Raw genomic sequence first — 15,493 nt, 5'->3', positions numbered from 1 at the left:
TAGTGTCGAGAGTACTCGGACCTCCTAGCACCTCAGTGCCTTGAAGGCGAGCGTTGGTGCCGCAGCTCTTCCGACGGTGCCCGATGCCTTGCGTGACTCTGAATCCGCGGCGAAGGACTGCGACCAAAACTCAGCGTGATAGGGAAGGAGCGGGGACCCCGAGGGAGCCTTTGCAAACGCAAACATTAGGGAACTCTTGAATTAACTTCTCACGTGCTAGCATATTAAGAAAAAAAACAGAAAACCGACCTGTTTGGAAAACTTCAGCAAAGATTGCCAAAGTTATTCCCCTGGTTAGGTAATGCACGCACTTTACATGAAATCCCTTGAAGTGGCGGATCAGAGGAACCCACCCAAGTTCAACCTGTCTCGTGGCAGCTCTCGGTCGTGCCCCCTGCCAGCTAGCATATACCTCAGGGTTTCTTCCCATATGGCCCGCTTCCCTCTGACAAATTCAATACTACAGTGATCGTTCTAGGCAACGGAATTAGCCACCTGCTAATTTTGGTTTAGAGAGCAGGGTACCTCCTGCACTGGCTAGCGTCTTGCCCCACTGGAGATGGCAGCTCTTGTGTGTCCTGTTGCGGTCAGGTTTCACAGATGCTCATAGTTTAATCTCCAGGTATCCACATCTCACTTTTCTGTTTGAGCTCAATTTCCTGGTCCCCGCAGAGACCGGCTTGCACTAATGTTGCTGCAGTTTCTCTTTTTCCACCTTGCTGGAACGTAGCTAGAAGAGTATATGTTACTCATCAACATTGATTTTAAAACTAAATCTAGGATTTGGATGTTTAAGTATGGTGTGAATCCACAGGGGAAAGATTTGGATAATCAGATACAGAAGCAGCTGAACTAACTATGTTTTGATATCCAAGTAATATGCTTTTCTCAGGCTATCAGGCAAGCTTTTTTACTTCTTTGATTAAAGAATAACTTAAATATACCCTACCGAGAAGGGGGGTTATGCCTCTAAACTGCTTTATTTTAAAGAGATCCGTTTTCTTTCCCCTCCTCTTCTGAGCATACAAGCCTAGCTACTCTGAGCGCTAGCACAGCATCCTGTGGCCTGTTGAAACCGGGCTGTAATATGAAAAGGCTGATTTACTGTGCCAGCGATTGCAAAACAGTTTCCACTATTGCTGTGTGCTTTTTCCTCTGGCTTCCCCCCCGCCCCCCGGCCCCGCCGCCTCCTTTCTTTTAAAATCTTGACTTTTGACTCATCCAAATCTACCTGTAGTGGAACAGGGCAGGCCTTGTAACTTTAAGGCTATCTGAAGTAAGTTTTACAGTGGCAGATTTCCCTTTTGTTAATTATTGCTGCAAAGAACAGATTGCAAGCGATAAGCTGGCCGTTATCTTTGCATCATATAGGGAGAGTAGCTGAAGTGCTGCTGGGCTTTGCTTATTTTGTTAAAGTGTTGGCAGCCTACCACTTAAAGGGTAAGATAACATCGTAGCCGCGGAAATAATCTCATTTGTTCTTTTCCCCTAGCACAAACTCTTCTTTGAAGGATGAAAGGTTATTGATGATTCGAACTGTATTTTAAAGAAAGGAAGAAATGTTCATTGAGAAGACAGCTCTCAAGTTGCTGCAGTGGTGTGCGTGAATTAATAATTCTGCTGTAGTTTTGCTCAAAAACCAGGTCGATAGCTGACTTCTCTCCAATTATTGATCCTGAGGAGTTGAATGAGACAAGGTGTTGGCTCGGGGCAACCCGAACAGGGTCTTTATCATTTCTAAGCGAGTGACTGGGTAAGCTTAGGTGTCGGATTAGGCTTGTCAATAAAACAGCTCGTTCCCTAGAGGCTCGGGGGGATGCTCGCATACGACGACGCTTTAAACTTACTCAGTTCTTGGTGTTGAGAGTTTTCCGTCTCCTCGGTCCTGTCGCTGTCAAAGCGGCACTAGGAAAACCTCCTGCTTTAAGTTGCAGCCGTGCACGGCTGCTTTTCTTCTGTGCTCACAGCCCGGGACAGCGTTTTGTCTTGATGCTTGCTACCGATCTGGCACTGGCTGCTTCCTTCCCCAGACTCCCGGTGACTTCAGTTCTTAATCCTTTAAGCCACTCTGTCCTGTATCTCATTAAAAGACCAGCACTCTCCAGGGGAGGGGGCAGCATTGCAAATGGGTCGTTCCTTTGAACTAGTGTGGGATACTCGTGTAAATAAACGTACTATTTAAACCAACCCTCTGGGGGCTTCTGATTATTTACAGGCTGGCTGTTGAAACTCTTCTTGCCCTATAATAGACCTCTTGTATGCATTTCTGTTCATCAGGGCTTTGCTTCTGAGGAGTTACCTACCCTGTGTTTGCATGTAAACTAGCCCCCAAGAGCTCCTTTGAGAGCAATAAGTATAAAAGGCATCTGCAAAGGCAGGTATTACTCTATGACTTGATGCAGATATTACTCTATGACTTGATGCAGATATTACTCTATGACTTGATGCAGATATTACTCTATGACTTGATGCAGATATTACTCTATGACTTGATGCAGCTATTCAAGAGTTGCCGTGTGCACAACGAGAGGTGACGGACTATTTCAAACACAGCAGAAACTGTTCTTTTGGAGTCAGGACTGAAATGTTAACTAAGTACAGAAATTAAGAATAACTATGTAATATTATTTCCGTGCAGTAAATAGTTCAGCTGTTCTTGTAAGTGGGGGTGTGACATAGAGGAAAAGGAAGGGTGGAAACCTGGATATTCTTGTGTTACCTGTGATTTAAGACTCTATACTTCATTTAGAGGAGATGAGGGAACAGGGGGAAATAACTAGTGGGTGAATGTTAGTAGGACAATGAGCATTTCCATCAAGTGAGTGCCAGCTGGCTCCACAATTAATCAAATACAGCTCATTCCCTCCCTTCCCAATCCTCCCCTTGGCTTTTGCTGCTTTTTTTCTCCAGGGTTTGCTTTTATAACTTTTCTACGCTTCTCCGGGCTTTTACAGTCTTTGTTGAAGTGACAAGGCGAAGCAGCTCCCACCTCCACTGAATTTACCATCAACTGCAGCTTCTTGGTTACCTCTTGCCTTTCACTATTCCCACCCCCAAAACTTGAATTTCCTTGCGCTCGGGCTCGTGCCGTGTGTCAAGACAGGCAGAGGAGGCGAGAAGCCTGGCAGGATGTGGTTGCTGAACGTCGCTGCTGCTGGTGGCACGTCTCGTTTTGCTTGCCTTACAGGGGCTCGACAGCACACGAGCAGCTCCGCGTCAGCCGAGCCAGTACCCTCACCGGCGTGCTGGGCACGGGCAACTCCTTATGGAAAGGCAGAAAGCTGTGTAGTTAAGGTAGCAGTAACTGTGTTTTCAGTCCCTTTGTACGACAGCCTCCAGCAGATCCCTACCAGCTGCTGCACCTCTCGCACAACGAAGAACTCGCTAATGAGCAAAGAGAGGATTTTCTGTGAAACCGAACACGCGAAACTTAAATAGCCTCCTCTTGCTGAGCCTAATCTAAGTACCACATGGAATTAAAGCTAGAGGAAGGTTTGGACAACTTCCATTGTATTGTTGCTGTCCTTGTTGACATGTCCTTTTCACCACGCTTCTGGGTTCGGTAGCTGGAGCGGGCGAGCGCAAGTCCAAAATCCTACATGCAAGTTTTCGCAGGGTTGCCGCCACTCTGGTAAGCCTGCACCACTTTCCGAGTTATCAACCAAGTTTATCAAGCAGTAGCGTTGTCTTCCCAACCCTGAAGTTGCTCCGTGAAGATGCCTCCTGCCCGTGCAGCCTTGTTCCAAAACCTGGTGGGTAGCTGCGAGTTTCCCTTGGCTATGGCAAAGATCAAATTGCCAAGCAGGGGCAGCACCATAGTAAGAGCCTGTTCCCTTCTGCTTCTCAGCACAAACGTGCATCCTGCCCAGCTGTAGCTTAGAGGAACAGCTTTTCATCCTCTCAGCATCAGTACAGAGATCCAACTACTTAGGTCTTCCTGCTTCTGCTTATTTTGCCTACATCAGCTGCAGTACAAAGCTATAGTCCTTGAAGGAGATCTGCCTTGTGATAGGTATGAGGAAGGACTATGAAAATTAGTTCTGCAGCTTATTTTGTTTGAATATTTTCTACATCTAATATTTATCTCGATCATGCAGAAGAGGTGGCACTTTATTAAAACATTTAGCTTGCAATAAGTGTGAAGACTCCCTAAGTTAAGTTTCAAGTTAAGGAATTTAAATACCGAACCTAAGAGCAACAAAGATGTCTTACTGAAGCAAGTTTGGTTTTAGATGCATGACTGATGTGGTTCGAGAAACCCCCCGTATTACCTTGCTGTATTTTTAAATGCGTTAGCAGATGAAAAGAGTAGAAGCCGATGTAATTTTCTAACAGCGTTACAGAAGTAGCGTGCTGTCTCTTTCCCACTTGGAGCCCAGGTTATTTAAAAAAGGCAAACTGGGCTGGGGCCCTGTCTCCAGGGTACTATAGAGGCAGAGTTACTGTTGCTACAGACTTGAAAGGAGATAGAAGTAAACGACCTTCAATGCTCTCGATTTCCACAGTTCTCCTAACTATATGTTTTTGGGCTCTGTCTGCTAAAGAAGAGATTGCTAGTGAGTAGAGGCCAGTAGTCCTCCTGAGTTCATGTAGAGCAGCTGCACAGCAGTCAGTGTGCCTTCTTGTGAGAAACAATTTTCTTGGATGGATGATACAAAAATAAATACATCTTTTTACAGATTTATAAAACAAACTATTTTTTTTCAGTTGGACTTGTGGACTTCATCATTTGTTGCTAGCTCCATGGTGCTAAGCTTCAAGTTTTAGTTGTTATTCCTTAGATTTAATATTCACTTCAAATTTTATCTTTTGCCTTGCGATTTGTTTCCACTCACTGTTTAACTGTCCTCCTGTTGGTAGGATACTTACTTGTGTCCAAATAGTCTCTGTGTACTTCGATTACACTTCCGTCAAAGGTTGTTTGAAATCTCAGTATTGGGAAATGACAGTAACAAAAATGCTTATTTTCTCTTTTTAATAAAAAAAACCCGTGATGAGGCATTTTTATTTGGTTCACTGATATTCTCTATTCCCAATCAGGATAGTTGGAATCAGAAACTGAAGAGAGACGGTACCTTTGTTGGCAGACTCACGGTGCTCGTTGAACTCTTGCTAGAGGCAGCGTATGCAGAGGTAGTTGAACACGTTCCTGCAGGAGAGCACAATGAAGAAAATTTAGATCCAAGCAAAAGACTATCGAAATTCCCAATACGTATTTTCTTGCTAGCATAGATACACTAGATACTATATATACTAAATAGTTTACCTGAAGCTAACACATATATACATATCCTAGTTCTAGCAGTTTTGTTTTGAATCCCCTTAACGTACCCTTAAACAATCACCTTATTTTCTTGATCTTCATCCCCCCCCAAAGTACTCTAAATCAGTTTTTGTATTTGTGGGTCTTGGCTGTACTTCCCCTTCGGGAGACCGAAATGGGGAGACTTTTCTCATATGCTCATCCAAAAACAGAGCACTCCCATTACAGACGAGCAGCCTTCCTCTCCTCCCTTTGCCACCATTCAGTCCTGTTTACAAAATACAAAGTAAAACCGGCTCTGTTTTCCAGCTTGCGCTCCAACTTGCTGACATTAAATAACACGTGCCTGTACGTATACACGCGCACGCACACGCTCTGGCCTCGTCAGCCAGCAGGATTTTTAATTCCTGGGAGGGATCACCATATGGAAGTGGACGGACAGTAAGCTGTTACTGCACAGAGGAAGGAGGAATGATTCAGGGCTGTCTGCTGGATAGTTTTCAAAATGCTTTGGCAGTTTGACTCATCTATATACAGAGACTGAAAAAACACAAAATCACAAAGAACGTCACTCTGCTGGAGGCAAGGATTTTGAGTTGTGCCAGCACATCCATAAACACAGGGCTGAAGCGAGATGAAGTTGCAGCTCTTTTTGATTTACTTCCTCGTCAGAGACAGACAATTCATTTAGGCATTGAGGTATGAAAGAACTTAAATGGAACAACACATTATAGTCCCTGTAATTTAAGAAGTGCATCTTCTAACCTCTCTGGGGAAGGGACTGGTCATTACTTTGCAGGAGCGCATAGCTCTAAGGGACTTTGACCTATCTGGCTTCAAAATCCTCCTGCAACATCGATGCCAAATGATCTGGACAGCTTTGAGCAGGCTTCCTCTTTGCGCTGAACATACGTTAATCCTTCTGCTTGATGGGGGATATTTGCCTTCGGAAGAAGGGATGTGAATTTATTAAAAATGATAGTGATGCAGTTCATCTCATAGCAACCCTAAGATAGTGACTTTGGTGTGTTTGGATGGGCTGTGTAATGGAAGAGACTTTCTATGTTCACAGCTGCTGTTGATTTCCCCCACCCATACAAAAAAAAAAAAAATACTATGAGTTAAGAAACTTCTTAATCCCTAGCATAACATCATTTTTTTTTCTTGTTGTGCTGATGCAATTTGTAGGGCTACCTTCTGCTTCTCCCTAAGAAAAATCCCAGTTTATGTTTCATACTGCTAACTATATCCTCCCTATCTCCTATTCTCCACACCTGTGTAACTTGAAAAGGTCTTGAATAGTTAAGTACAGAAGAGCAGTGCTTTTTTCTGTTATTACCTGGTTGTCTGAAACTCCAAGTGTGGAGAAGCTCCTGTTGTTCATTGCCCCAAAAATTCTGTCTTCAGAGTAAAAGCCTGTGGCACAGCCTGATAGCTCAAAACTCTTCTTTGACACTCTTCACACCTCCAGTACTGTTACATTATTCCTTTTTTTTTGGCTTTAAGTGCTAGTCTGCGTGCCCCATACACAAAAGCCAGCAAATACAACAACATATAAAAAACAAGAGCACAAAAAAGGCAGCCATAAACCTACCACTTGCAACACTTCCCAAACCAAATAACTTCCCCTGGCCCTTTTTATATACACCTGAGCTAGAGCTGCTTAAGTTCACCTGGGACCATACTTAGGTGCGTTCAGCTGAGTAACTCTGCTGTGCCAGTCATCTCTAGGCTTGTGAGGGTGCACTTGTAGCCAAAGAGCTACTGCATAAGCATGACATTGTTAGGAACCCCCAGATTTTGAAGGTTGCTTAAATATTGTTCTTACGAATGCCTTGATGTTCTCATATTCAGGTTTTCTTTAATTTACACAATATCGGGGTCACAGTATTTAAGTTTACATGGTTAGATTTGTACTGGAGAGCAAGTTTTAGTAGCTTCAAAAGTTTTCCGCGAGAACTCTTCAGAAAAAAAGCCGGCAAGAACTTTTTTTTGGTCCCGCTTGAAAAGCAAAGAAACTGAGTGCACATATTCTGCTCATGTCGCACCTGGGTCAGCTGAATTTTAGCAAAGGCGGTGCTGGAACCCGCAGGGTGCAGCTCCGCAACAGCTCAAGCTGACCTAAATAAGTGCTACTTCAGTTCCCACGTCCCCGGCTGGGTCTTCCTGCTTCGTTCCTTGTAACAGCACTAATGCACGTCCGATTTGGGGGTAAACTGATTCAGGGAACTCGGTGTAGCTCCCTGAAGACCGAGCAAAAATAGATTGGGATTTTTGGATATTGGTTTAGTTCCAGGACAAGCAGAGGGGGAGATGGGAATGATAGGAGTTGGGAAGCCAGGCAGAATTCATTTTTGCTGCAAGAAAATACATGTGGTGGCTTTCAAGTCTTGCTCAATGTTGCTGTTACGCAGAAGAAAAAAATAGTATATTTGATTTAGGTTTGTTTTCCCTTTTCTGTAACTGTGGAAATTACGCTGATGCTCGTTTGACTCACTACTATTTCAAAATAAAGTGATTCATATCTGAAAAATGTGCGTGTCGTTTGACTCGCAGTTCAGGGCTCATTTTATTGGAGGGCCTCTGACTGCTGCAAATTGCTTTAAATTGGCGGAGCACTTCTCATAACGAGCGATATTTCAACATAATTTAATTGGGTTCCCTGCCAAAGGAGGAAACTGTGATCCTGGAGCTTTTTGATGGTGTCGCCCAGTCAGTGGTCACCTCTTGGCCTGCGGGAAGGTATGGATGAGTACGGGGCGACTCAGACGGTCTAACCATTACGGGTTTAAAGACTTCGTCACCAGCCCCTGGGATATTTGTCCGACTTCTCCCCCGTTGCGAGGAGCTGCTGGGGTCTGGCAGTGGGAACGGCAAGCCCCGCTCCGGTTTCCAGCGAGGCTGCTCAGCAGCTGGAGGAGACCGCTGCCGCTTCAAGACTTTGAAGCAACGCGTGTGTGTGTGTGACAGCAAGGAGCCCTGGCTGGACTGAGCCTTCCTGAGCTGTTAGCCATCTGTGCCTGGCTTGCGATGAAAAGGCGAGCAGAAAAACAAATAATTTCCCGCGTGCTTTTTTTTAGCTGGAAATGCACCTTGAGAAGCCCAGAAGAAGCAACCGGGGCCAAAGCTTTTGCCAGCAGTATGCAGGGCAGGGAGGAATTTCGGTTTGCAGAAACTGAAAATTAAATCGGCCTGGGTCTGATATTACTATAATATTGTGCTGTAGAAAACAAGAATGCAAAGACCCGGCAAGCACAGCGTGTTTCACAGAGCGCTCACGCAAATGCTGATGCCGAGTACTGGACAGCAAAGTTTGCCATGTCCTAGGTCTGGATGTGGTAGAAGTACAGGTTGTTTTAAGATACGACAGATGAAAAAGCAAAACAAAGACCCATCCTGAGTCAGTTCAAATGTTTGATGAATAAGACTTAAGGATCCAAAAAACTCCCTTCTGCCATAAATGCTTAATCCTTTGTTGGTGTTCTGCTTGATTTTCACCACCCAGCTTTTAGGCTTCCCCCTTTTAATCTGCAGTATGCCTTGTGGATGAAATAAATACGGCCAGGTAATGAAATCTCATTTTCTATTAAAGGATCATCGCAGGTAACTCTGTGACAGTGACGTGTCAGCTTTACTTGCTGCAAAACTAGCTTGCTGCTTTTTGACACGGACAGACTCGCTCCGTTTATGCTGTGTCTGAAACGCTAGGACTGTGGTCTCGATTCGAGTGCATATATATATCACATAAAATTTGTATCGAGTAGCATGCTTGCTATTTCACTCGGCGCAACTCGAGGCAATTGGGCTTTAATACAAAGTGCGGTAGCGTTGCCATGTGCTTCCTCGCAGGCGCTGGGACCGGGCCGCCGTGCTCTCCGCAGCTGCCAGGGACTGCAGGCTCTCCCAGCGCTCGGGTCCTGGCCCCGCTCTCGGCAGCGATTCACGGCTCTGCTGGGTGTCTCTGCTCGGTTCCAGGGGTCTAGCAAAATCCAGGAAGAGCCGTGTCGAGACTCGCTGGAATGTGGATTACTTTCATCCCTGTCTAAGGGCAAGGATGCCCGGGAGAAAAGGTGAAATAGGGCTCCTGTGGCTCTCGGCAGGAGCTGTGAGGAATCTGTTCTTGGGGCCGGGGCTGCTCCCTGCTTCTGCACGTGCACGTATTTAACTGTGAAGAGAAATCCAGCAAACCCTAAGCACCGGAGATCTAGCACTCCCAAAGCACAGCCTTTAAGTCTGACTGTGTCAGGAAGTACTGTTCCTGATTTTGGGGTTCTGAAATGAGGATCGAAAGACTTCAGGTCTAATCCCGTGTCCTTAAGTAATGTTTCATTCATTGCCTCCAACTGAATTGCTGCAGCCGAGCAGGGTGAGTGCAGAATCCTCTTACCCCGTAGCTTTCCTCGCCGTATGACTTCACCTGTAAATAGAAGTCAGCTATAATTAGATGTGGGGCTCGCATCTGCCCTGCGCTTGCAACAGGGAGCCTGAATTCAGCGTGAATGGAATTTCCTTCGGCGTTCATCAGGGAAGGAACCACCGGACCTGTAACTGAGACCCTTCGCAGGGGACAGCCCTGACAGCTCCTGCTCCTGTGCAATGCCAGAATGCTCTTTTGGCTATCTGCATCAGTTGGAAAAAAAACTCTAATACTTCAAGCTCGTAAAGGAGGCGTGTGGTCTTTGTTTAGGTGGACTAGCTGGGAAAAAAACCCTGAACTAGTTTCCTCAAATTCTTCATAGTTTTCTGACTTGTCAGTTCAGCAAACCGAAGGAGTTACAGTTGTTTTAAGAGCTTCACAGCTATTGCAGCCAGTTGTAGTAGAGACGTATGCATGAGGGGAAAAAAGCATCCTGCAGACCAGCTGCTTTGGATGTGTATCGCATCGAGGTTTGTGTATTTTGGGTGTCTGGGGAGGAAAAGACCAGTGAACAGCAAATTCATCTAACCTCACGTTTCTAACCAAGCAACCCCTCTCCCCTCCCAGTCCTTCTCAGCACGACGGTCTGGGGAGGTATGGAGGGAAACTTCTCCCTGTGCCATATGGGAAGTGTATGTTTTTTGAATGGGACTTCGGAGGTCTCTTCTGACAAGAATCTGGAAAACGTTTGGAAAATGATATCGGTTGGATTTGCGTGTGCGCATGCTCACCCTTAAGACATAAGTGCATCTGATATTCAAGTTTTGGACGGGGCTGAAGCCCTGTATGCATAAGAACAGCTAATGAGAATTTTACCTGAGTTCGTTTTGTGTCTCCTAGGCCATTAGGAGTAAAAATGTCTTACTGATACTGAGCATGAAAAAGCACAAAACAGAAAAGCTAGGTAGTTAATGGAAAAATTGAGCTAATTCCCCTTCAGACTCCAATTTCAAGTCTTGTATAAGTGGAGTGCAAAAGTAGGACTTTGTATGTTGAAAATAATTGCTGTAAAAGCAAAGAGAAGAGCCTTCCCTTCAATCGTTGGTTCCCTGCGAAAACGACAGGAGGGAGCAATCCGTGTGCTTTCGGCGTGAATCGCGAAACGCTGTCATCTTGTCTGCAGGTTCTGCACGCGGCAAATAGCTCAGCGGTGACGTAGGTTACGCTTTGGTCTGGGGGATAAACTAGGAAACCCAGCAAGCCTGTGTCCAGGGCAGTAGAAGGTAACACTGCGGATGACTGCAGAAAACCAAACTTTGTAGGGAGAAATGCCCTTTTGCGTTACGGGCCCGATTACTGCAAGGGTCTGGGCACCTGCTTAACTCCATGCGCTGGGAGCAATTGGGCTGACTTTAGCATAATATTTATTGTGCATAAACTCCAGGGCATGTGTTTTTGCAGGGTGTCACTGGGGAAGGTAATCTCCTGGCGGGCTAGAAATGAAGAAATGTTGTCGAGCGGCAGACGGTAACGCTTGTGATGGTCTTTCAGACTAACAGGGATGCCAAAGGAAAAATATGATCCTCCAGATCCTCGCAGGATTTACACCATCATGTCAGCAGAAGAGGTAGCCAACGGGAAGAAGTCGCACTGGGCTGAGTTAGAGATCTCGGGTGAGTTGATTTGGTTTTGAATTTTGGCTCGGTGGAGTTGTTGGTGCCCCAGAATCGCACCAGCCGCTTTCAGATAGGGGATCCTGTTGTGAAAACATTTTTTTCTGAGCTGGGGAGGAGGAGTAAGTGACTTACCAGATTGTCTTCGAGCTTGGCTGGCTCCCATTCGGCCCAGTTGGTTTAAAACACCAACTCAGACTGGACGCCAGTTTTTGTGTAGCACGTTTGCTTCCCTAGAAGTGTACCTCTGTCTCTATCCTTTTAACTGGGGGGTTAGATAATTACTTAAAGTCTACTCACAGAAAAGACAGACAAAGGTATCTTCTGCAAGCGTCACTGAACATTCCAGTGAAGCGGTAGGGTTTCCACACTGGAAATCCCATATTCTGACATTCCCTGTAGTTTGTATCTGATGGTTTGAGAGTGCAAACTTGACTGAAGAGGTGGTTCTTCGCTTTTCTTTTTTAGGTAGAGTGCGGAGCTTGAGTACGTCGCTTTGGTCGCTGACGCACTTGACTGCTCTGCACCTCAATGACAATAATCTTACTCGCATTCCACCTGATATTGCCAAGCTTCATAATCTGGTTTACCTGGATCTGTCATCCAACAAACTCAGAAGTTTACCAGCAGAACTAGGAAATATGGTATCTCTCAGGTGAGAGAAATTATTTTGGTTGACTTTTCAAAAATCTACGTTCTGGGATTGGGACCGAGAATTTTCTTTTGCTTTCCATTCTTGTATGCAAAATAATTCTGAAAAATTCAAGTCTGGTGTAAACCTTCAGTTTTAATAATTACTTTTGGGTTCATTACCCTTCTTTTCTGATCTCTACAGGTACGTGTTTGTTAAGCTGTGTAGTCTTCTGCCCTGAAACGTTCTTTGAGACTTGGTGATTGCCTGCTGTTTAAATTCTCCCTGATTTAATTTTGTGTTTTGGGGTTTTTTGTGGCTTTTTTCTTCCTAATGAAAGTATTTCGGTCATGCTTTGAAATGGGAAGATTGGCATATCTTTCCATAATACAAAAAAATTCGGGGTGAAAAGTGTCGTCTTTGAAGTTGAGCGGCGTATAGCGCTTTAAGAGTTTTCTTCTGAAGTGATACTCATCAAAAGTGTTTTTGCATTTGCTGCAGGGAATTGCTTTTAAATAACAATCTGTTACGGGTTTTGCCTTATGAACTTGGACGGCTCTTCCAGCTACAAACCCTAGGTTTGAAAGGTGAGTGAGTTCTTTACAGTTAAATATTCCTGGGAGTGCTCTTGAATTACTGAGGGGGCTGGGCTCAAAAACTTTGTGTATTACCTCAACATTTTCTTACAGTTTGTTTGAGATACTAAGCTTGTAGCAAAAATGACCAGCCAGTTTGGAAAACAACGCTTTTCTTTTTTAATGCTATTAAGCTTCCTTATGAGCTTATTTCAAATCTGTAGATAGGTAAATAAACCCTTTAACCTCCTGTATTATTGATTGAGGTGAGTCGAAGGAAGAAAGTCTATGCATGCTAGCTATTTCTATAGCATCTGTTACTGTGGTATTCTACAGTTCCAAGTTAAGCAACCTAAATATCATCTGAGTCAATTTGTCTGTTCTCGTTATGGGAGATTTTCATTGGTTGGAAAGCCTCAAGAAAGTCAGGCAGCTAATGACCCGGTTGTTGTTTTATGCTGTTGGCAGGCAATCCTTTATCACAAGATATTCTCAGCCTCTACCAAGATCCAGACGGAACTCGAAAGCTACTGAACTACATGCTTGACAATCTAGCAGGTGACAGCCCTACAAATCTGATTGACAGAAGTGGTTTAAAAGCATGCATCTCTGACAGTATTTGCTGCTAAAACAAGAATCTGAACCACCGAAGGGAGAGTATTTTCTAACTGCCTTTGTGTTTTTGTCAAGTGGTTCCAGTCTTACACACAAGCACACGCTCGCACACAGTGGAAGACGTTGACACGTACCGTCTAAGCTTTTCCCCTTTTACCATGTTACAGCCGGTTGTTCCCGCTGTTCTGTTTGAAACCCTTCAGTTACCAATGAAGTGCAAAGCCCTCCTTGCTGAAGTCATTTTGATGCTTTCCGCTAGAAATTCTAATTCAAATGCAAGCAGAACGTGAAATTTAGATCCGGAAATACCGAAGTGATTAACAATATCCAGTACCTGAGTTAAATCCTGCTTCGTGGTTCTGTAACCGAGCTTTCTGTTTTGCCACTTGATATCTACTAAGTTAAAACATTGCAGGAGCGATGGATATAGGGTGGGATTCTTAGAGAAGGGGAGTATAGGATGTCTGAACCACTATGGGATTCACCCCTCCCTCTTTAGCAGTATATTCAAGGCGCAGGAGTATTTCGGTGGTGCTTCTAGATTTGAAAGCAAGAGACAAAAATAGCCGTGAATCACAACTGGCAAATTTGCTCTTACTATTTAAATGGCTTTTGCCTCCCCTGAGCGTAAAAAGACTTGGGGAGTTGGGGTTGCGAAGCACAATATGGAACATTATTGTTCAGTCATCTTTTTGACTTAGAAATTGTAACTTACAAACACACACCCTGAATTAATCACTGTTTTAAATTTTTTGTAGTTCATCCAGAGCAGCTGCCTCCAAGGCCATGGATTACTTTAAAAGAACGAGACCAAATTCTGCCCTCAGGTAAATCTGTGGTTCTTTTCCCTATGTTCACACAATGGCACGCTGAAAAACTTTTCTGTGGCTTTATTTTCAGAGAGGTCTTCTGCCTTACATGGATCAGATTGAAAATAGCAATTTGTGTTCATTTGTACTAAAACAATTAACATAGGGCTATGCTATAAATATCATTTTTATAATTTGAAGGGGATGCCAGTCATTTCTTTTCCCACGTTAGGCTTTTTCGTAGCTGTTCCAGCCACTGATGCCCAAGGAAAAGAGCTTTTTTTAAAAAATTCATTTCTCAGAAATAATAAGAGCTGTAAAATAACTGTATACAAATGCCGTGTCCGTGCACCGGCTGACTAAAGAGAGACTTTGAGAAGTCCCTATCTGTGAGTAAACCCGTGGAGTGCCTGGTACTGAAGTTAGTTTAATGCCCTCTGTTGTTGCTTTTGGTAAAGTGCAAGAGGCAGCATTTCTTGAGGCTGTCCAAATCCAGTGGCCAAATCTTCCTCCCCTGCGCGTCCTGAATAGAGGCCTCAAAAAGCATCCGTGAGCTTGTATGAAGAAGAGAAATGCTAATATTGTTATTGCAGAAAATCAGATTATTAACCAGAAAGAATAACGTGGCAGTCCTCTACACTACTCCTTTTTAGAAGTGTAAAGACGGCAGGTCTTCAAAACTTAACTGGGTTGTCTGTCAGGCAGGCTAATGTTGCAGTTAAGGTCATCTGTCACTTTTTTTTATATTAAAGAACAACAAACCAGAAAAAAAATAGGAGGAAACGGGAAATGACAAAAGTCCTGTAAGCCACCGCAGCATTAAGTTCTGCATTTCTGTTTCAAATTCCCTTACAAATCAGTATCTCGGTGGAGTTTTATGGACTTCGGTTTTATGGGTTTTTTAAACCAAACTTCCTGAGCAGAAACAGAATTCAGAAGTCCTTAGAAAGCATAGTGTTAGGCGAGTTAACTATGGAGTATTTCGTGGTAGAAACTGTAACAAGCCAATTGGTTGATATTATAAAATTGAAACAACAGCGGAAATCTTCTCTGACTACAAGTATAAAAAAATACAGCTGTGGGGTAGCCTCGTAGTAAAACCTCACTTCTTTCCCTGCAAATACGATCGTTCTCTTCCCAGTGGCATGGTGCTAGGATGTTGCATTTACCCGCCTTTTTGAACTGGTGTAAAATCTAAGGGAGTTGAGAAGTTTGTGCGTGAAAGAAGTGTGTTTCAAGTTGAATGACCTGATGAGCTGCATGCTGACTAATCTCTTTTTTTAAAAAAAGTGCAACCAAATAACGTATTAGGTGCTTGCTAATTTATGCCTTCATTTCTCCTTCTCTTCCCTGCCCTCACCCAGACCTCTCTGTCCCCCTTAGACTTGACAGACACAGATACAACTTGATACAACTTAGAAATGCTGTACAGGTGCTAGGAAAATTGTACAAATGGTTTGGAGACTACCTAAAAATGAGACGTTCTAAAGCAGCATTTCTCTCTGATGCTGTGGTATCGTGACATAGTAACAGCTTCTTTAGCAGCTTGGTTTTGCTTTTGCTTCAGAAC

The 15,493-nt window shown here is 44.1% G+C and overlaps 1 protein-coding gene across 2 annotated transcripts in view; it reads left to right on the top strand.

Annotated features, from left to right (window-relative positions):
- CNOT6L (CCR4-NOT transcription complex subunit 6 like) overlaps nucleotides 1-15,493 on the top strand; it is a 30,916-nt gene that overhangs the window by 6,650 nt on the left and 8,773 nt on the right. Inside the window, exons 1-6 of one of the 2 annotated variants that reach the window (XM_075709488.1) lie at nucleotides 9,197-9,333; nucleotides 11,172-11,293; nucleotides 11,762-11,948; nucleotides 12,426-12,511; nucleotides 12,968-13,057; nucleotides 13,873-13,941. In XM_075709488.1, the coding sequence (XP_075565603.1) occupies nucleotides 11,182-11,293; nucleotides 11,762-11,948; nucleotides 12,426-12,511; nucleotides 12,968-13,057; nucleotides 13,873-13,941 (544 nt within the window). In that variant the 5' untranslated portion in view covers nucleotides 9,197-9,333; nucleotides 11,172-11,181. Of the gene's footprint in view, nucleotides 1-9,196; nucleotides 9,334-11,171; nucleotides 11,294-11,761; nucleotides 11,949-12,425; nucleotides 12,512-12,967; nucleotides 13,058-13,872; nucleotides 13,942-15,493 lie in introns of those variants that run through there. The other variant, XM_009490969.2, reaches the window with a different exon arrangement.

The sequence above is a fragment of the Pelecanus crispus genome, chromosome 4 (genome assembly GCF_030463565.1).
Source record: "Pelecanus crispus isolate bPelCri1 chromosome 4, bPelCri1.pri, whole genome shotgun sequence".
Taxonomy (NCBI): Eukaryota; Metazoa; Chordata; class Aves; order Pelecaniformes; family Pelecanidae; genus Pelecanus; species Pelecanus crispus.
The sequence above is the reverse complement of the archived record's forward strand: the minus strand, read 5'-3'. Positions and strand labels throughout refer to the sequence as shown.